Source organism: Panthera tigris, chromosome X (genome assembly GCF_018350195.1).
Source record: "Panthera tigris isolate Pti1 chromosome X, P.tigris_Pti1_mat1.1, whole genome shotgun sequence".
NCBI classification, from domain to species: domain Eukaryota; kingdom Metazoa; phylum Chordata; class Mammalia; order Carnivora; family Felidae; genus Panthera; species Panthera tigris.
In genome coordinates, this window is record NC_056677.1 from 35,879,151 (window position 1) to 35,900,702 (window position 21,552).

General features: G+C 38.7%; 1 protein-coding gene and 1 long non-coding RNA gene across 4 annotated transcripts in view; one reads left to right on the forward strand and one right to left on the reverse strand.

Moving 5' to 3' along the window:
- USP9X (ubiquitin specific peptidase 9 X-linked) overlaps window positions 1-14,710 on the forward strand; it is a 154,308-nt gene extending 139,598 nt beyond the window's left edge. For all 3 annotated transcript variants that reach the window (XM_042974466.1, XM_042974465.1, XM_042974467.1), the window contains exons 37-45: window positions 555-780; window positions 1,314-1,443; window positions 5,087-5,272; window positions 5,749-5,969; window positions 6,060-6,148; window positions 9,697-9,853; window positions 10,004-10,216; window positions 10,580-10,675; window positions 12,799-14,710. In XM_042974466.1, the coding sequence (XP_042830400.1) occupies window positions 555-780; window positions 1,314-1,443; window positions 5,087-5,272; window positions 5,749-5,969; window positions 6,060-6,148; window positions 9,697-9,853; window positions 10,004-10,216; window positions 10,580-10,675; window positions 12,799-12,936 (1,456 nt within the window). In that variant the 3' untranslated portion in view covers window positions 12,937-14,710. The remainder of the gene's footprint in view (window positions 1-554; window positions 781-1,313; window positions 1,444-5,086; window positions 5,273-5,748; window positions 5,970-6,059; window positions 6,149-9,696; window positions 9,854-10,003; window positions 10,217-10,579; window positions 10,676-12,798) is intronic.
- A 2,605-nt stretch (window positions 14,711-17,315) lies between these two features.
- LOC122235367 overlaps window positions 17,316-21,552 on the reverse strand; it is a 29,535-nt gene continuing 25,298 nt past the window's right edge. The window contains exons 2-3 of the long non-coding RNA XR_006213433.1: window positions 20,473-20,561; window positions 17,316-17,809 (exon numbers count right to left, since the gene is read on the reverse strand). This is a non-coding gene — a long non-coding RNA (uncharacterized LOC122235367). The remainder of the gene's footprint in view (window positions 17,810-20,472; window positions 20,562-21,552) is intronic.

The window sequence follows — 21,552 nt, forward strand, 5'->3', positions numbered from 1 at the left end:
CTTTTTATTGTTCAGAAGCTGGCTTTTGCTTATGTTCTCTTGTGTCATATCTTTGACATCCCTGTACAAAATATTACAGGATGATACTTGAAAGTCTAAGCTATTTAATGAAGAAATTACTAGTTTTAGCTTCCCTAGATTAAATTCTGCCATAGATTAAAAACATAAATAAAATGAGTCTCCTAAATTACAAACTGTGAAAGTATAGAGGCCATTATAATACCTCGATTTAATGATTTTTATGTGTTCATCTAGTGGTAAGATGTCAAGGGAAGGTTGGGGGAGGGATTGTTTTTGTCATCGAACCTAGGAATGGTTTGGTAATGAATTTGTAGCTTTCATTTCTCTGTGTTGTCACTTTGTGAGAATAGACCAAGTTGTAGTAATCCTCTGTCATTTTCATATTGGTACTGGAAGCAACCATTGCTGGTTCTCTCCCTCCAGTAGTAAAAGAAGGTCTTTGATTTTTATTGGGTTCATAAAGACCCAAATCTGTACTATATATGAGACACGTCATTGAATTGGTATTCATAGATTTTTGTGTTTTGTCTTAGGTATGATGCATTGTGTATTCTCCTTCGTCACAGCAAGAATGTACGATTTTGGTTTGCTCACAATGTCCTTTTTAATGTTTCAAATCGCTTTTCTGAATATCTTCTGGAGTGCCCTAGTGCAGAAGTGAGGGGTGCATTTGCAAAACTTATAGTTTTTATTGCACATTTTTCCTTGCAAGATGGGCCGTGTCCTTCACCTTTCGCATCTCCTGGACCTTCTAGTCAGGTAATTGCCGGGTTTTCTTTCTAATGATTAAATGCTTACAAATCTCTTTCCTGGAAGTTGAAGTCACAAGTATATGTACATCTGTTTCATATGTTTGCCTAACAAGTGTGTGTGCACACACACCATACCACTGATGTCTAGGAGTTCCATTAAAGGTACTTCGCAGCAATGAATAGCTATTATTGACTGTTCATTCAGTTACATACAGTGGCTTAATTATACATATTGTTATGTAGGTTATTTCTAAAGTTTTTTTTTTTTTTAACGGACTTGCATTTATTAAAAATTAAAACAGCATGGAAGGCTCTATAATGAAATCTACCTCAGATCTTCATTCCCTTTCCTAAGAAGCATCCCTTTTTAATCGTCTCTTGTGTGATTGTTCCTTCCAGAAATTTCTGCCTGGATTGAACTTACTGTGTGAACACACGTGTGTGAGTGCACGCGCACGTGTATCCCTTTTTTATGCAAATAGAAGTACATTGTACCTATATCTTGTCACTGAAAAATAGCCAATGTTTTATCCTTTACAGGCTTATGACAACTTAAGCCTGAGCGATCACCTACTAAGGGCAGTTCTAAATCTCTTGAGAAGGGAAGTTTCAGAGCATGGGCGTCATTTGCAGCAGTATTTCAATCTGTTTGTAATGTATGCCAATTTAGGTAAGAATTTAAGTTTTTATGATTGTTTTAATCTATTAACTGGCAGAGTCTTTTAAGCCACGTAATGAAACCTTCTTCACTGCACTTTTCACTTTGTACTTTATTTATGTGTATCTCTGCAATAGACACAGGTCAGGATCTATGTCTTAGTCATATTTTTAATGTCTGGATTTGAAAATACTGATTCCTAGGCCCCATCCCACACCAACTGAATCAGAATTCTCAGAGCTAGCACAAGGAATCCACCTTTTCAAAAAGTCCCCAGAGGGTTGTGAATATTCACCCAGGTTTGGGGAAAGGACTTAACTCTGTACGTAAGTTTTTGTTGAAGTAAACTAAATTAAAGTTAGAGATAATACAAATATTCTGTTACCCTATTATTTATGTTATTATCTCTGTTTAACAAGACTTTTCTTTTCAAAGCAACCTTTCTAACATCACCTGATCAGTGATTCAATAACACTTACCTTAAAAAGTATGTTATCCTATCTTATATTTAGTCTCTGTTGTTTTTGATTGTATTCAAATTTTGGTGTTTCTCCCCAACTCGATTGCAAAACTTTGCGCATTAGCCTCAGTAAATGTCGAATGAATAATGAGGAATATTCAGAAATCCTTCCATTGACATTTTGGTGTTTGTTAATTGGCTTTGTATGAGGTAAATTTCCTATGGTTGAGGTCAAGAGTCGCATGCTCTTCTGGCTGAGCCAGCCAGGTGCCCCTAAAATTATAAAAATTTCTTACCGACCAAGTGTTAGTGCACTGATCCGCAAATGATTTATTGAGACATTCCATTTAGAATCTTAGCGATGATAATATTTGGCCAGATTGGGAACTGATTCAAAGACTTAAGTGATTTTTTAAAAAACTTCTTTAAAAGTTTAAAAGAAAAAAACAAACATATATCCAAAATTAAGTTCCAGAAATACTCAAACATCCCTGTCATTCCATGTTTGTTTTGTATGTGAACCTACTGATCACCAGTTGATCTCTGGCTCTTTTAATATAAGCAACATTCCACTTTTTGTCTCTGTAATTGGTTTTTTCCTTTATCTCTCCATACTAGAGATGCTTGGTTATTTGTAGTTGAGAAGGGAGAGAGTATTTATGACACAAACAAGCAAGTGCAATCTGCATTTCAAACTATGAAATATCAAATTTAGGCATTCACAAAAATCCTATTTTGTTCAACTCTCTTTTTTAGGTATTGCCTATTCACAAACCATACATCATTGGTCCATAATGTAATTAAAATTTCCCTGCTAAAAGCAAATACAGATCCGTAAACTTTAACATGAAATTCTTAAGACCACATATGCTTTCGGGTTCAGAATTATTTAGATTTAAGAAAGGTAAGGCGGTATATATATCACACATTATGTAACATCCCTATAGCAGGATCCAAGACAGCACCTTATAAACATACACAATATTTCTGCAGTAAAACACGAATAGTGTTAATTCGTGGGGATAAATGAAGACTAGAAATAGCCTCTTGTCACTTCAGGCTAGCTTTTCCCAGCAAACACATTTTGGCACCCAACTTTATGAAATAATTTTGTTTATATTTATGATAAGAGCTTTTTGAATCTCAGGATTTCAGATAAGGGATTGTGCACCTGTATTCATTATACCTTTTGGAATGTGACAATTAAAAAAAAGTGTCTTGTCTAATGGGGTATAGAAGCAAATAGAAAGATAACTGACATAAAGTATGTTAATGGTTATAATAGGGAAAGTACAAAGTGCTGTGGTAGTATATCACAGGGATACCAGATCAGATTTGGGGAGTTTAGGGGACTTAATGGAGAAGTTGATGTGGGAATTGGTTGCTGAGTTTTCCATCCAGAGTGAACAGCAGATGCAGAGACTTAGCATAAACTCAGTTTGGATAAAGTGAAAGTTATTCAGTCTAGAATTGATCTAAGGTGGCGATGGCAGGAGCACTGGACAGGATTCTCTGATCAGGATATTGTGGCAAGCCTTGTGAGGGATTCTGGACTTCATCCTGAGGGCATTGATGAACCATGGTAAGAGTTTTTAAAGGACATACCTTGTAGAAAGATCATTCTGACCACAGTGTGGGATGGATTGTAGGGAAATGAGACTATAGATTGTTAAAATGATCTATAGCAGAAGATCGTTGTGGCCTGTACTGGGGAACAGACAGTGGAGTGGGGGGGATCCAAGTGGACAGATTCTGGTACTTTGCAAAGTCAGTAGAAATCAGTGATTGGATATTAAGGAGAGGGGAACACAGAAGAGATGTTAAGAGTGATGCCAGCTGGGAATTTACCCAAGGGATATAGGAGTGCTGATGCATATAGGGGCACATGTACCCCAGTGTTTCTAGCAGCACTTTCAATAATAGCCAAATTATGGAAAGAGCCTAAATGTCCATCAATTGGCAAGTGTATAAAGAAGATGTGGTTTATATATACAATGGAATACTACTTGGCAATGAGAAAGAATGAAATCTGGGCATTTGCAGCAACGTGGATGGAACTGGAGGGTATTGTGCTAAGTGAAATAAGAGAAAGACAGATACCATGTTTTCACTCATGTGGATCTTGACAAACAGAAGACCGTGGGGGAGGGGAAGGGGGAAAAAACAGTTACAGAGAGGGAGGGAGGCAACCCATAAAGAGACTTTTGGATAGTGAGAACGGACTGAGGGTTGATGGGGGCTGGGAGAGAAGGGAAGGTGGGTGTTGGGCATTGAGGAGAGCACTTGTTGGGATGAGCACTGGGTGTTATATGGAAACCAATTTGACAATAAGTTATATTTTGAAAATTTGCCCAGGATTCCAACTGAATAGATAGTGGGGGCCATGTATGGGGGGGGGGGGGGACCAGAAAGACATGGATAAGGGGAGTGAACGTTCAGTTTGGGCAAATTGAGTTTGAGCCTATTGGATACCCAAATAGTGATGTTCATTATTCAGTAGAATATTTAAGATATTTGTAAGTCTTCTGGAATCCTCTGGGTGAAAATAGCTGGAACATGAAGCCATTAGAGTGGGTTTGATCATTCAGGATAAGCATACAGAGGGAGAAGATAGCCTCATGTGGGAACTTTGAGGCGCATTGATTTTTCAGAGACGGAGGAAGGAGGACTCACAAATGAGACCGAGGAGAGGAGGTTGAAAGAAAATGTGAGAGGAATCCAAGTAGGAGAGGAAGTAGTTACAGTTTAGAACTATTCCTTAGCTTTGCTCCAAGAAAGGGGGAAGAAGCCAAATTTAGGCATGGTTTTCAAGCAGCTTAGCTGTGGAAGAAATTAGAGAGGCAGTTTACATAAGAATTCTTGTTTCTCACTTAGTTTTCATCATCCTCCCTAAAGATGAGGATGGCACTGTAGGTTAGTCCCCCCAGACGCTCAGGCCATAGAAGGTGGTCGTTTTCTTTATGCCTGGTTTGACTGGAATGTCCTGGTCTTTATTTCACCATCTTAAAACTTAAATCCGATTAAGTGACATAGCTTTTCTGTTTGGTTAAATAATTCTCTGAGTGCTAAGAGTGGTCTTGTGATTATAAAAATTACAAAAAAATATTTTATGTAACTACTGTTATTACGAAGCCCTTACCATCTGAATTCTTTTCTCTTTTGTAATTCTTCCCGCTTCTTCGTCTTTCACTGTAGGTGTGGCAGAGAAGACACAACTTCTAAAATTGAATGTACCTGCTACCTTTATGCTCGTATCTTTAGATGAAGGTCCAGGTCCTCCAATCAAGTATCAGTATGCTGAATTAGGCAAACTGTACTCGGTAGTGTCACAGCTGATCCGCTGTTGCAATGTCTCTTCAAGAATGCAGTCTTCAATCAATGGTAAAATCAAATGCCCCATTCTTTACATTGGGTTTTAAATACTGCTGGCCATATGTAGTGCCCAGTTAATTACTTTTAATTCTGAAGATGTTTATAAAAACAAGAGTCCGACTATCTGTGCTTTGGAATATTTTGTAATATTTTGGGTTCTATACCTTTTTCACCTGTTTAAAGGGGATCTTTTTTTGTCTACTTGCTACTGAGGTTGATACCTTATGAAGTAGTTTACGAATTAACTTTTTATATAGGAAAATGGCAGTGTTGGCATTTAAAGTTTGCATCTTATCATCTTGGTCTATCTGGTTATTGTAATGCCTGATACTCCTTTCTTCATTGTTTCATTGGACTTAGGAATATTGATTTAAAATGTTACTTTTTGAAAATACAAAATTCATAAGCTGTTTTCTGTGGTGAAACCTGTAGATTATTGTGGAGAAGCCTATTCGTTTTTCATTGATGACAAATCTGTATTCTAGGTAATCCTCCTCTTCCCAATCCTTTTGGTGATCCTAATTTATCACAACCTATAATGCCAATTCAGCAGAATGTGGCGGATATTTTATTTGTGAGAACAAGTTATGTGAAGAAAATCATCGAGGACTGCAGTAACTCGGAGGAAACTGTCAAATTGCTTCGTTTTTGCTGCTGGGAGAATCCTCAGTTCTCATCTACTGTCCTCAGTGAACTTCTCTGGCAGGTTAGGAAAATAAACATTCATACGTCTCTATAATTTGTCATTTGTCATTCCTTTAAACAAGTTATTTCACCGTGTCTTTCCTGATTTTAGGTTGCATATTCCTACACTTACGAACTCCGGCCCTATTTGGATCTGCTTTTGCAAATCTTACTGATTGAGGACTCCTGGCAGACTCACAGGTTTGATCCTCTTTTTTACTTGCCCAACTTTTAGACTAACTGAAATTGCCAGTCAGCACTTTTTTTTTTAATACCTCCTGGAGATCTAATAAATGTGTCCTCTTAAAAGCTTAAGAGTGAATAAAGAGTTGCCCGTGTTGCATGCTTACCACTAGCTGTCAAATTTTTTTTTAATTAAGTAAAACTAGCATAAGCTTTTGGTAAATATCTTAATTTCATTAATGACATGCTAGGGTTCTTTTAAAATTAGTCACATGAGGTAAGGTAACATTCGGTTATCTAAAAATAGTCCTTAGGTAAGTTAAGCACAGTGAGTTCTCATTATTCATGGTAGTTACATTTTCTAAAGTTGCTGTGAACACTGAATGGGGGAGTGCTGAACCAGTGCTCCTGGGGGAAATGTGGGGTTGGCTTCCTGCAAGCCTCTGGTTGTGTTCGTGTCAACCAATCTATACGTAACCTTTTTTAAAGTGTGCTTTTTTTTTTTTAAGTTTATTTCCTTATTTTGAGAGAAGAGAGCAGGGGAGGGGCAGAGAGAATCCCAAGCAGGCTCCACACTGCCAGCGCAGAGCCCGACATGGGGCTCAAACGCGCGAAACCGTGAGACCGTGACCTGAGCCGAAACCAAGAGTCGGTCACTCCACCGACTGAGCCACCGAGGTGCCCCCTTCTTTTTTTTTTTTTTTTAACTGAGGTTATCCAGCATAACTGTCCCCTCAGGCTTTCTCCAGAATTCCTCCATTTGTTCTTTCTGTCCTAAAGTTTAATGTATTCTCTTTAATCCCAAGAATTATACAGATGATGGTGAAGTATGGAATTAGTTGACAGAAACAGTTCAAAATCTATATAATGGACCGCCTCCCATCTGTCAATATAATAATTAAAACAGCAACTTGGAAACAAGTTCTATAACAAAACACTTAAAGAGAAATTACAATTTTGAGTCTTAGTGGGGATTGCAAATACCAGAATTCATGAATCCATATTTCCAGATTATCTCCAAAATTACCATCGTAGATTCAAGTCATATTACTGTTTGTAAAAATAGCCTTAAACCAAAAATCAGTTTTCAGGAGACAAAAATCAGTAGTTCCAAAACTATAACCGTGTATTTTGAGCACTATCCAGTACCCTTCTCAACAGGATTCTAGGATTTGACATTTTTCTTAAGAATTGTTTTTAAGGGGGGCACTCGGGTGGCACAGTTGGTTAGGCATTGGACTCTTGACTTTAGCTCACGTCATGATCTCAAGGTTCATGAATTCAAGCGCCGCATTGGGCTCTGCAATGACAGCATGGAGCCTGCTTGGGATTCTGTCTCTTTCTCTCTGCCCCTTACCCCACTGTGCTATATCTCTCTCTCAAAATAAATAAACTTATTATTTTTTTTGAAAAAAGGTGTTTTTAATGGAATCTTTCACTCTTTTCATTTAAAAATGTTATAAGCATGTATAGCTTTAAAACGGTTACATCTTAGTTCTCTTGAGTTATTGAAGCAAGCAGGAATGGGAAAGGCACGTGTGCTGGAATAAATATGGACAGTTGAGTTTTGTGTAATGAGATTAGTAAGGTATTGTTACTATGAATCACTGGCCCAAGCTTGAAAATAATTTTCTCATAGTGAGCTTTGAGTTCATTCGGTAAGCAGTGTGTGAATATTTACAGAGTATCTGTCTACCATGTGCCTGACACTAGCAGGCATTGGGGAATAAAGCAGGCAAAGATAATATTGATCAAAACAGTATTTGAAAGCAGTTAATACTAATGGCAAGAAGATGTGATGTGGTAGAAATAATGCCTTATACTTCATTATCACTTGAAAAAACTGAAGGCAAAAACAGTATACACTGAAGTGTTTCAGATTAAACAGCAAGAAGCCTGTACATGATTGATTAGTCTGAAATTATTAAACCTTGCAAAATTGCTGAAGTCATGATTTCCAAACAAAAGATTTCAGGAATGCATGTAATGCAGAAACAAAAACCAAACTTGCGTTTTTATTTGGAAACATTCTCCTAAGTAAAATTTATGGTTTATGTAAGGTTTTTTGTTTTTTTGTAATTCCTGACTATACAGGTAGTGTTTCTTTATGGAGGTTAAATTCACCATTTTAACTGGTTTAAAGTATACAATTCAGTGGGTTTTAGTACATTCACAGTGTTGTACAATCATTACCACTATCTAATTCCAAAACATTTTTATCATTCCAAAAGGAAACCCCATATGCAATTAAGCAGTCACTCCCTATTACCCCCCCATCCCCCAGTAACGACTAACCTGCTTTCTGTCTCTGGATTTGCCTGTGCGCTTCATATCAATGGAATCCTATAAAATGTCCTTTTGTGTCTGGTTTCTTTCACTTGGCATAATGTTTTCAAGGTCTTCTGTGTTAGAGCATCTGTCGGTACTTCATTCCTTTTTATGGCCAAATAACACTCCATTGTACGGATATACCACACTCTGTTTATTCATTCATCCATTGTTAGACTTTTGGTAGTTTCTACCTTTTGGCTGTTGTGAATACTACGGTGAACATTTGTATATGTGGTTTTTTTTTTTAAACCTCTGTTTTCAGTTCTCAGAGTAGAATTGCAGGAAGGTAAATTTTTTATTTTACTGTTTTTTTTTTAGTTAAACTGCAAAGTATTCATAACATAGGATTTACCATTTTAACCATTTTTAAGTTAGAATTCATTGCCGTTCACTCTGTTCATAATGCTGTGTTACCATCACCACTATCCATCTCTAGAACTTTCTCATCCCAAACTGAAACTCTGTGCCCATTAAACCATAACTCCCCATTACTTCATGTCTTCACGACTCAAACATGTTGTAGCCTATGTCTTAATTTTATTCCTTTTTAAGGCTGAATAATAATCCACAGTGTCTATACACCCCATTTTGTTTACTGGTGGGTGAGGTTTTGAACACAAAAGAAACAGGGTGGTTTTTTGCCGCTATAATTTTTTTAAGTTGCTTATTGAGGTAGGGGGGAGAACAAGAAATCATTGACTGTATATTGTTCTTTTGGGACTTGGCACAAACTGAAATGAAATCACCCATCTTTGGCAAATCAGCTAAATTGTAGTAGTATTGGTGAAAATTACTTTGTCGTATAGCACCTCATGATTAGAATTCAAGGTCATTTTGTACTTCCAAATTATATCACTGTGTCACAGTCACTGATTTCTAACTTCCTAAAGAAATGCAGCTTTATAAAAGGGACTGACTTGAAGCAAACTCTTAGGTACAGCAGTTATAACATTAGTTGTTAACTTTAAGTTTGTATTACTCTTAGTGTCCTAAATTCACTTCCAGTAATGTATTTGAATTACATCACAAAATCATTTTGGATTGGTAACAGGTTGGTAAGAGCACAGACTGCTAGGTGGCTGCCTGATCTTGGGCAAGCCGTTTAACCTGTCAGTACCCCTTTTCTCCTCTGTTCAGGTGTTTGACAGTAATGACCTGCTGTCTAGCATTAGTACATTCAAGGAATGTTAGCTGCTGTTTGATCTTCCAGGTTTTTATATTTGGTTCTTTTTCAGAATTCATAATGCACTTAAAGGAATCCCAGATGACCGAGATGGGCTGTTTGACACAATCCAGCGCTCGAAGAATCACTATCAAAAAAGAGCATACCAGTGTATAAAATGTATGGTAGCTCTTTTTAGCAATTGTCCTGTTGCTTACCAGATTCTGCAGGTGAGGGTTTTTTCTTACAGTTTTGTAGAAATTGGAATCCGAGTTAGGGATTCCATTTTTAAAAAAAGGAATAGTGGGAATTTGGAATTATTTTAACTTTGAGAAATATTCCAGAGCCTTTTACATACATGGTTTTATTTTCTTTTGAAGGGCAACGGAGATCTTAAGAGAAAGTGGACCTGGGCAGTGGAATGGCTTGGGGATGAACTTGAAAGACGACCATATACTGGCAATCCTCAATACACTTACAACAACTGGTCTCCTCCAGTGCAAAGCAATGAAACATCAAATGGTTATTTCTTGGAGAGATCACATAGTGCCAGGATGACACTTGCAAAAGCTTGTGAACTCTGTCCAGAGGAGGTAAAAAAAAAAAAAAAAAGAAAGAAAGAAAGAAAGAAAGAAAGAAAGAAAGAAAGAAAGAAAAAAGAGCCACAAGTGTATAGCAGATAGAAATGAAAGAAAGCAATTTTTTTCCTTTATAGGCCAGTATAGCCTTCAGTTAATGAGGGAGCCGCCTTCTAGAGAAATTTCTGAAATTGCCTGAAATGTAGTCTCTCTGAGAGAATCCAAATCAGGTTTATTCATCTGCTTTACATTTGTTGCTCTTCAGTAAAAGGAAAGTTGTGAGTCCGTTTTGTAGGTTAAGTGTTTATTTCAACTAGAAAAAAACCAATTATGTAGGCAGATTCAAGTTTATTTTTATCTTTAAATATTTAAAATTAGGAGCCGGATGACCAAGATGCCCCTGATGAGCATGAGTCGCCTCCACCTGAAGATGCCCCGTTGTACCCCCACTCACCTGGATCTCAGTATCAACAGGTAAATGGGGGGCCGGTTTTTGTTTTCATCCCTAGAACCTACTTTTATGCTTTAAAGGATGACTAAATTTTTTGTTGTGACTGCAAAGGAGTAAAGACTAGACTACCTTTAGGGCATGATCAAAAGAATAATCGTTGGGACAGGGTCACAGTATGATGTGTTTCAGCTCCTCCTTGTTGTGTTTTCCTGGTCAAATAGGTGCCCTTCTTTGTACTCCTATGTTACTAAAACTGTGTGACAATTGATGTCCACATAAAATGATACTTAGTAAAAGGGATCATGACATTTCCTGTTAGAGTCTACAAATGGATTCCAAAGACATTTAAGATGTGGCAATGAAGGAAATTGTTCTTGGTTACTTAGCCTAACCAAGACTTCAATGACAGTAACAACTGTTTAAAAAATACCAAGGATTTGACAGATTTCCATAAAATTTCCTATAAGATCAGTAGCTAAATAAATAACATTTAAATGATGAAATTTTCTAAACGAGAACTTTTCCTTCTAAAACCAGATGTGACTAATTCACATCTTTTGAGGCAGTGATGCTCAAACTTGAACAAGCATCAAAAATTTTTCCCCTGGGAGCACCTAGATTGCTCGCCAGTTAAGTGTCTGACTTCAGCCCAGGTCATGATCTTGTGATTCATGGGTTCAAGCCCCACATCGGGCTCTCTTCTGCCTCTGCTGTCAGGACAGAGCCTGCTTCAGATCCTTTGTCCCCTACTCTCTCTGCTCCTTCTCAAAATAAGTACGTTAAAAAAAAAAAAAAAATCCCCTCTTGGTCAGAGGTGGGGCGCCTGGGTGGCTCAGTAGGTTGAGCGTCTGACCCTTGATTTTGGCTCAGGTCATGATATCAAGGTCTTAAGGTCATTGAGCCCTATGTGGGGCCTGTGCTGTGGAGCTCTGCACTAGCAGCAGGGACCCTACTTGGGATTGTCTCTTCCTGTCTCTCTGCCCTTCCCCTACTAGCTCTGCTCTCTCTCTCAAAATAAATAAGCTTTTAAAAAATAAAATCTTAAAAAAAAAACCAAAATCCCCTGCTGGGCTTGTTATAGCACAGGTTGCTGGGCCCCCACCCCAAGCTTCTGATTCCTTTAGCTCTGGGGTAGAACCAGAAAAATCTACATTTCTGACATGTCCCCAGGTGATTGATGCTTGGTGCTAGTCTGGAAACCACTTATACTTTCGGACTATATTTCAGGCTGGAAACAGAAGCATACGGAATAGTTAGAAAATCCATATTCATAATATTTATTTTTGTAATCCAAATTCTAGAAAGATCTAAAATCTTCTTGGTTGGTGGGAATGTACAGAAAAATGAGGGTTCATGGGTTTAAAACGTTACAAAACCAAATTCACGAGGAAGAAAGTTACTTTCCTCAGCCCTGAGAAAGCTCCTGTATTACTCATGCTTGGTTAATCCAGATCTTTAGCCTTGTTTTGTTTTTAGTGACACCATTCTGTGTTCAAGGTCACTGCTAATGCAGATGTCCTGTGACCAGATTCATCATTATCCTATAGAAGCTTCAAGGTACTTGGAAGAGTCAGAATAGATGTATTCTGGCTCAGAAATCTTTTTTTGTAAATGTTTTTTGACAATAAATAGGCTATAATCTCTTTGTCAGACTTTGGTCTGAGTAATTTGGGGCACTAAAAATCACTTCAGCTGAAACTTTACACAGACCTACACTGCTTTTATTTGGGGCTCAGGGGGTTGCAGTTTAGGTGGTGTGTGTTTTTTTGTTAAAAAAAAAAATTTTTTTTAAGTTTACTCGTTTTCGAGAGAGAGAGAGCACAAGCGAGGGAGGGGCAGAGGGTGAGGGAGACACAGAATCCGAAGCAGGCTCCAGGCTCCGAGCTGTCAGCACAGAGCCGGACTTGGAGCTCGTCGTGCCAACAAACCGTGAGATCGTGACCTCAGCCAAAGTCGGCCAGTTAACTGACTGAGCCACCCAGGGGCCCTGGGTTTTTCTCTTCCAAACCATTTTTTTCCCCTCACCATCAGGCCCAGCATATTGACTTTTTGTAAGTCCCAGGAATAAAAGAAATGTTTTCAGCCCATGATTCTGAAAGTTTAATATGTGAAAAAGTCTTAACGTAGATCTCTTCTCCCCTCTCAGAATAACCATGTGCACGGACAGCCATATACAGGCCCAGCAGCACATCACATGAACAACCCTCAGAGAACTGGCCAGCGAGCACAAGAAAATTACGAAGGCAGTGAAGAAGTGTCCCCACCTCAGACGAAGGATCAGTGAAATGCACATACTTAACTGGTTCCATCAAGACTGTGCACCCAGGCCTTACAGTCCAACCTTTTTCTGTGTCTGGCTAATATTTAAAACTAGAAAAACTATTCCTAATCAACATGAAGTGGAGAGTTTATTCACTGTCTTATCTGCAGAAATTTGCTGTCCATATATAACCCGCCTGCAGTGGAAAGTGTATAGTGTTTTGTAATAAATGGCCTGATGCTAATGTGTAAATGGCAAAGGTGTATATAGTATATTAATGTTTGACTGTTAATTCTTAAGCAAGAAACGTTTCTTGAGGAGACTCACAGATCTACAAAAACTACAAAAGTTAATTTTCTTGTTCTACCCATTGCACTCTGCAACCAGTGTTGCCTGCCTCATGGCAGTTGGATCTATTCCTTTACAAAAAAAAACAAAAAATACACCACCAACAACAAACCAGAGCCCGTCCATGTCAACCACACCAATAGTTTCATGTTAATTCTTTGCCACTGGAGGCAGTTTTACTATGAGCAATGAAAGGCTGGTAACCTTTAAATTATTTGGTTGATGTGGAGAATTGGTGATGTAACATTGTTTCTAGATCTTTTTCATTGCCTTTTTATTCTGACATTAGGTTAATCACTTTGAAGCTATAGTTAAGCTGTAACATTTAGCATGGCTTCACACCAGGTTAGTGTAGCCAGTGAGGAAAAAATTACCATAATGACCGCGGTTGTCCCAGTGTGACAGCTGTATCGCTCAGAGCTTTTCCTTCTCACACCTAGACTATAAATATAAAACAAGGGGAGACGTGATTAAACAGGCGGTTTTCAGTTACACATAGGTTGCTTATGTCTAATGTTTGACAGTTCAATCTCTGGGTGGGATAAAGAAATCTATGAGTAATGGGAATTTTTAAAGATTTAAAACAAATATGCAAAAATTTGCTATGCCAGGATGCTTGGAGCATAATAGAAGACTGTATTTGGTGTGCTTGTTTCGTTTCTTTGGTAGAGCTTATTAGGTGAATCTTCTAAAACTTTCCTTCTGCTGGACCCCAGTGAAGCGGAAGTCACCAGAATCCCACAGTACTTGGAGCACCACTTGCCCCAAGACGTCTGGCTGAGTTTTCTGCTCAGTCACAGTTTTACTTGAAAGCAAGACTTGTCCTAGCTCCTTGTCCATGATTCCAAAACTTTCCATGTTCGAAGCAGGGTCTAATTAAAAAGGAAACTACTGGTTAGTTAATTGAGGTATCATAATTGCAGCATAAACATTTAATTAAAGATAAGAAACTCATCAGTTAATACTGTATTTAAAAGCGAATCGGTAACTTGAATGTGTGTACTTTTTGGAACCTGTCTAAAAACCAAATACCCCTTCAGATACAGTCCACCCTCTTCTATTTAAATATTTTGCTGTTTTATTTTATAGAAATTATTTTGCTGAATTCACAAATAGAATTTGATTTACGAAGAACTTTTTGTCCTGTGGTGTGTTTTTGTTTTTGGGTTTTTGGTTTTTTTTGTTTAATTTTTTTCTTACTTTTTTTTTTTTTTGTCCATTTTTGTTTTGTTTTTTTTGAAGGACTGCATATTAAAATTCTGTGCATATAGCATGCTTAGGCATGACACTGAATTCAGGAGTTCAGTCACGTTAAGTTTTTGTGCACAGAAAGATTCAACCTTTGGCCCTTTACTAAAGATTTAGAGAAAACAGGATGTTGACGCTGTAAAAGTTTCCTAATCAATCTTGTACTTTTTGTATGTTTTTTATATACATGTATATTTAATGAGCACAAGCTTGGTTGTATTTTTTACAATTCAGTTAATAGGAAAATGTTTTGTCAAAAAGGCTATAGTTGGAACTGAACAAAGCAGAAACAAAAATGAGAATTGCTTTATTTTGTGATTAAAAGGGGCAGGTATTTAAGATAAAGCTTTGGGTATCTTATTTGCAGCACTCCATAGTTCCATCAATGCCTCAAAGTTTTCTGTAAAATTAGGAAATTTTAACACCAGATAGATCCTGTTTTTCACCTTAAATATATTCTATCTGGATTTGTTAAGTTTGAGCAAAAGTCCTATACACTGCAGTTCCCAAGTGGTAGCTTTAATGTAAAAGTTGCTCAGTTCCAGGCTTCCTTAACAGTGAACAAGCAGAATAGGCTAACCTTATTTGGACAAGTTGCTGTCGTTAAATACACCCATCTCACCATATGAGAGGTGGGTTTTGCATTTCCCACTCTTTAACAAAGTATGTGATGCACTTAATTTAAAAACTTTACTGACTTCCTAGACACAAAAAACTTGACGTTTGAAAAGGCTGTGAATTTTTCTCCTTGGAGGGAGGATCCCACCTTGGTTGCTTTGAAACCACAATCTCTCCTTGGTGCCAGGTGAGGGCTTGTGAATCCCTATTCCCCTCCATTCGAGGAAGAGCTGTCCGTGTTGTGACCAGGATCCAGGGAAAGTGAACAGGGAGATTTCTTTTTGTGCGAATTATTTTCTCTATTTAACTTCTTAAGCATTAACATGTAAGCGGAAGTGTTAAGGCGCATGTTACTGTAAGAGCAACATATTGGTGACGTTGAGGTCTTTTTCTGAACATAAATGGCACATTTTAAACTTCAAGTCTTCAAAGTGCCTAAAGATTATTTACTTCTCCCTCAACTGATTTCTTGAGCCATATATATAATTCCTACTTTAAATGTTTGTTTCAGAATCACTACTCTTCCTTTCAAAGTACCCCCAGGATTCTAAATGGCATGATTACTTCATAGAAGACAGTCGCATCTGTTAACGTAAAGACTGAAGATATTTTTGGTCATCTGTGAATGAGGGCTTTGCTCTGTTGGATCTAAGTATTTCCGTGCACAACTTGGTAAAAACCATATTGCTGCTCTAAGCCCTCCACCAACCAAATTTTCATGCTCAGCATTGTAGAGGCAGAAATAACGATAATCATTTGAGGTTTTGGTCTTTCCTTGATTTTTTTCTCTGATAATTTCCTAACCTTGTGTCTTTTAGCTGTTCTATATACAAATTTAGAATTAAAATGTTTTATATTTTTTTCATGATTAACTTTTATTAGTGAATGATAAGTATTTAATCCTAGTAGTGGTTAAAAAGTTGAGGAGCCTTTTTTATTGAAATTACGTTTGTAAATGAAAGCAAAGGTCTGTGAATATTCAGATGACTACTCCAACAAAATCGTTCTTGCACTTTTTTTCTTAGTATTTCTCCAGCTTCTGTTGCCCCATGAACTCTTATTTTGCTGAATTTTGTGGTTAATTTGCTGGATCTAGCCTGCCTTATTTAGAATTCTAACTGGGTAAGAAAATTGCCTTTTCATTACAAGTGCCCAATTTTGGTCTCTAGTTGGAAGGTACTACATTTTGCAGAGAAAGGAAAACAACATCCTTCCCACCCCACCCCACTTTTGTGTTTCTGGGAAAAAACAAACAAACCCCATTCAGTACTGGTTTCATAGTAGTGCTCAACCTAACTTGGTCCCGAACCTACATGAGTGTTTAGTGTTTGAAAATAAGATTTTGGGTGTGATACATCACTACAAAAAGTGCTAAATGTATTAAGAACTTGATGCCGACTGTATTTATAACAATTATTTTACATTTGCAGAAATGTAGCGCTTTTCCTCCAAATACGTAGGTGTAAGAAAAAAAGGGGGAAAGGTGCACCATGTTTTAAACTTGCAAATGAGTGATTTTTTTTTTTTTTTTGAAATCCAGATTCCCCAAAGGAAATTCACACACTTCTCAGCCTTTTACAAGCCAACACACTGACTGAAGATTGTCCACAGTTCCTAAGATTTAGCACATATACAAAAATAAAACTTTATAAATTAAATTTCGGTTTTTCCTTTTATTTATTACAATAAGATCTCTAAATGGAGGTAAATTAGAAGTGTGATAGGTTAAAAGGAAGGGCTTAAATAGCGGAATTTGGCCCTTTTGGCCCTCATTTTGTATATCTACAGTATATTCACATCTAAGTTCAAAAATCGAGTTGTGATCTAATTACTGGCTTAAGAGTTCAGTCTAAAACCGAGACTTGGCAAAAACCCTCTGGTGTTTCAAAGTTCGTTTAAGTATCAGAAGTGCAGCAGGTCACATGTTTTGAGGGAGTTCTAGAAGTGAAAACAGTTATCCAGCAAATTTCATCTGCTCTTTTTCGTATCTGAAAAGTGATCCTTTGTTGCAATGTTCCAAGGAACTAGAGCTTCCATAGAAGCCTGTGGTGTGTCCTCCAAGTTGGAGTACTAAAAAGACTAGCGACAGGGACCTAGCCCAGATTTGTATATACTTCTGAAAGATAAAATCAGAAGACTACTGTTGTGCAACTTGGAACGCTCCTCGCATTAAACCGTTAGCATTTTAAGTATTTTGAGCTACGTAGAGCACAGCCACCAACGTTCCGAAGTGCTTCATTGTAACCTGACATCTTACAGGTAGGTAAATTGGCAGTTAAGTTTTTATGATCGCTCTGCCTCAAAAGTTCAAAGCTGGGGATTATGTAAGCGGTTTTACTAACTCGTTTTCTTTAGGGATACAAAGTCTCAGGAAATTCCTTCGGCCACACAAACTTTCATCTATAGAACAAGTTTCACACCCATGTAAAAATCACTTATTTTAAAGGTATTTCATTTAAATGTACAAGACTCCACGGAGCACAGTGGGAGTGCTTTTAACTGTCCTCTGAAAACCAGAGGTCCTCTTGTGCTCCATCAACGTTAGCAAGAACGTACCACACTTCAGCCGAAGACGCCGTCTTCCAAGGTGCACCAGTAAGCGAAAGGGCCAACTTTCAGGCCTAGTAAAATGTGGGGAATCCCATTTCTTAGTAGTCCACAGCAAGTACTTTTTTTGTAGTATCTGGAAATAGAAGTTTTTCATTGTGTTGAGTTTCTGTTGTGTGGCTTATTTTTCCATTAACCTGGCAGAGCACAGAATCCCCGTTTTTGTGTGTCCTGAGTAACAAAGCTGGCCAATTGGCAAGTTTATGAAGAAAAAGTCTGATGGAACTGAACCTTCTGAGGGGTCCTCAGACTATTAATGGAGTGCCCTATAGAAGCAGTTCTCTGGCCCCCAGTTCTCTTTTCAGGCACGCTATAGTTAAGACGCGGTCAAGACTTTTTGGCTCCACTGGTGGTCTCCGGCCTTTCCAGAAGGGCTTCCCTTCTGTGTCTGTCAAAGCACTCCCTGTGTTAGAACAGGCGGAGCAAGCAGGTCTCCCCGCCCTCCCGACTCTTCCTCCCCAAAGGTGAGGCGTGGTCAGAATCACCCACAAGAGAGTAAGGATCCTATTCGTTTTCTATTTCCTTTCAAGCGTATTGATGTTAAGATACTCAAAATGGATGTTTTGGATGCCGAAAGGGTTTCCAGCAGACCTTTGGAGGGATTCGCTTGCACAAGGATTTAGAAACATGTTCGAGCGTTGGCTGTACGTAGCCCGCCTTTCTGTCAAGTTCTCGTGTAATTCCTTACCCGATAGGACCTTGGGTATACCCTTGCAATTTAGAAGTAAAGATAATTTGGGGTCTTAAATCTGGTGTCTTAGAAGCCTTGCGTCATGAAGGTTCGGAATCATGTTGCCTTTGGACCTAACTACTGCCTGCACCACGGCCATTGGCACAAGGAAGCATCTATTCGCAGGGTGCCAAGGCAATAGGTCGACACTTAGGGCTCAGAGTGTACTGAGGAAAAGCCCTTCCTAATCCATTTTCCTAAGGTCTCTATATGTTCAGGATGTGTCCCTGACCTAGATTTTAAGTTTGTTTATTTAGAGAGCACACCCAAGCAGGGAAGGGGCAGGCAGAAGGAGAGAGGATCCCAAGCAGGCTCTGCACCATCAGTGCAGAGCCGATGTGGGACTTGAACTCACAAACCGTGAGGTCATGACCTGAGCCGAGATAGAGTCAGGCACCCAGCCAACTTCGCCATCCAGGTGCCCCATAGTTCTTGATTAGTGTGTTCTGTTGGGTGTATTTGAAAACAAATCTAGGGGCACCTGGTGGCTCAGTCGGTTAAGCATCCGACTCTTGATTTTGGCTCAGGTCATGATCTCAGGTTCATGAGCTCGTGAGCTTGGGATTCTCCTCTCCCTCTCTCTCTCAAAATAAGTAAACCTTAATAAACAGGGGCGCCTGGGTGGCTCAGTCAGTTGAGCATCCAGCTCTAGATTTCAGCTCAGGTCGTGATCTCACGGTTTGTAGGACCAAGGCCCACAACGGACTCTGCGCTGACCATGCACTGCCTGCTGGGAATCTCTCTCTCTCCCCCTCCCCATGTTGCTCGCTCTGTCTCAAAAAATTAAACAAAAAAAGTTTTTTTGACTAAATAAAATCAGAAATCTAGATGACGACTGCTTAACTTAGGCGAGTACCTTCCCTTATTGAAAATATTAATTGGTAGTACCAGTTAGTTCTTTCAGCCATCTACTTTCAGAGTCTCTCCTTAAGCATTTAGTATAAATCTTTTTTTCAGCAAAACAGGCCTTATACAGATTCCCAAAAGGCTGTTCTAACATACCTTCCTTAAGAAGTCTTAGTCAAACACTAAGACCACGAATGTGCTAAAGATTTACAAGCTAAAGCTACCGAGTCGGTTTTAAATACCGAGCTCTTAGGTTGCATTAGCTTTCTCTTTTGCCCCAGGGTTGGGATTTCTAATTAAAAAGCAAAATCCAAAAATTCAGATTTGCAATAAAATAGGAACAGATTTGCCTAATGTAGCCACCGAAGCGTGGGTTAGCAATTGTCACCAATAACATAAGTGCTAAATTCGACGTTATTGTTTAGCACATATTGATACAACATTAGACACTTGAAATAGGCTTCTTGGGGCACCTGGGTGGCTCAGTCGGTTCACTGTCCAACATCATGATCTCACAGCTCAGGAGTTCAAGCCCCGCATCAGGCTCTGTGCTGACAGCTCGGAGCCTGGAGCCTGCTTCAGATTCTGTGTCTCCCTCTCTCTCTGCCCCTCCCCTGCTCACTCGCGCTCTCGCTCGCTCTCAAAAATATTTAAAAAATTTTTTTTAAATTGAAAACAAAGGAATAGGCTTCTCACACTAAGGTTAGCAGATACTCCATTTGTATAGGGAAAAGAATCCAACATACTGTTTTGGAAGGAGTGCAGGCTGGAGAAGAACGTAATGTTAAAAACATCTTACCTCCCGTGGTAAAACAAAAATGGCTATAGGATGTCTCCTCTCATTTTGTTTTTGTCTCTAGAAGAGCGCAGTGCTGAGCAACCAAGAGTAACACATTTTCCAGTGCTTTTGAACAGTAAAGATTTATCAATATTCAATTCACATTTAAGCTTTTAATTGCTGTTCCACTATGAAATATGATGGGCAATAGTCATTACAAAATCAATTTGAGGCTGAGAAACAAGAAGGGTAATAATTTATATCATGGGAAAGCTGGTTTAACTCTAGAAAGTTTATATCGAACTGCTTTTTTTTTTTTTTCCCAAGTAAAGAGCGAACTGAAAATATAAGGCTAGGGCCAAAAAAGACATAAACAATGCCATACCTTAATCTCCAGCTAAATACTGAAGTACGGTGTTCGGTTGGTTTGAAAGCAGTTGTTAAAACTCGGCCTTCTAAATGTGACTAGTGAGTCTGGAAAGAAAAAAAACTCAAGGTTGGTTTTTTTGTGTCCTGAATTTGTTCACCACTGTATATATTAAATCTGAAATGCAGTGCAGCATTTTGTGTCTAGATTAAAAGAGGAAATATAGCTGCCTAAGATACTATATTATCCCATACTTTGGGGTGTCTGGGTGGCTCAGTCAGTTAAGCGTCCGACTTCAGCTCAGGTCACGATCTCGCGGTCTGTGAGTTCGAGCCCCATGTTGGGCTCTGTGCTGACAGCTCAGAGCCTGAAGCTGCTTCAGTTTCTGTGTCTGCCTCTCTCTCTGCCCCTCCCCTGCTCACACTCTGTCTCTATCTCAAAAATAAATAAACATTAAATTTTTTTAAAACAATAAAAAAGTTTGTTTATTCACATGAAACCCCACCACGGTAATTCTGATTAAAGACACACCTCCTTATAAAGCTTTCTGAAATGGTCTGAATTTAAACTGCACACTGGTAGCCTCAGGGCAAGATTTATCCTCATTTGCATTTCACTCTGGTCTTTGTTAAAATGAGTTTTCATGAGACATTAATTTTGCTGTAGCGATCACTCAGGAATAACGCTTAATGCTGAAAACAAGTCACGGGGTGCTGAAGAAGATTACCATAAAGAAAGCAGGGGAGGGTGAAGATCGGAATTGAAGCCCAAGTTCTAAGTGGGAAGTGCACTTCTCACTCAAACGCATATATTTTTTAATGTTTTTATTTATTTTTGAGAGAAAGTGTACGTGCATTGGGGAGGCACAGAGACAGAGGCGGGACAGAGGATCCGAAGCAGGCTCCAGGCTCTGTGTTGACAGCAGAGAGCCTGACACGGGGCTTGAACTCATGAACTGCGAGATCACGACCCGAGCTGAAGTCAGACACTTAACCAACTGAGCCACCCCGATGCCCATTCAAACACACATTCTTTTTTTGATAATGCCTAAAACTGCACTCTGTTCCAGTTGCTCTCGAGTTGAGTATGGGGGATTGG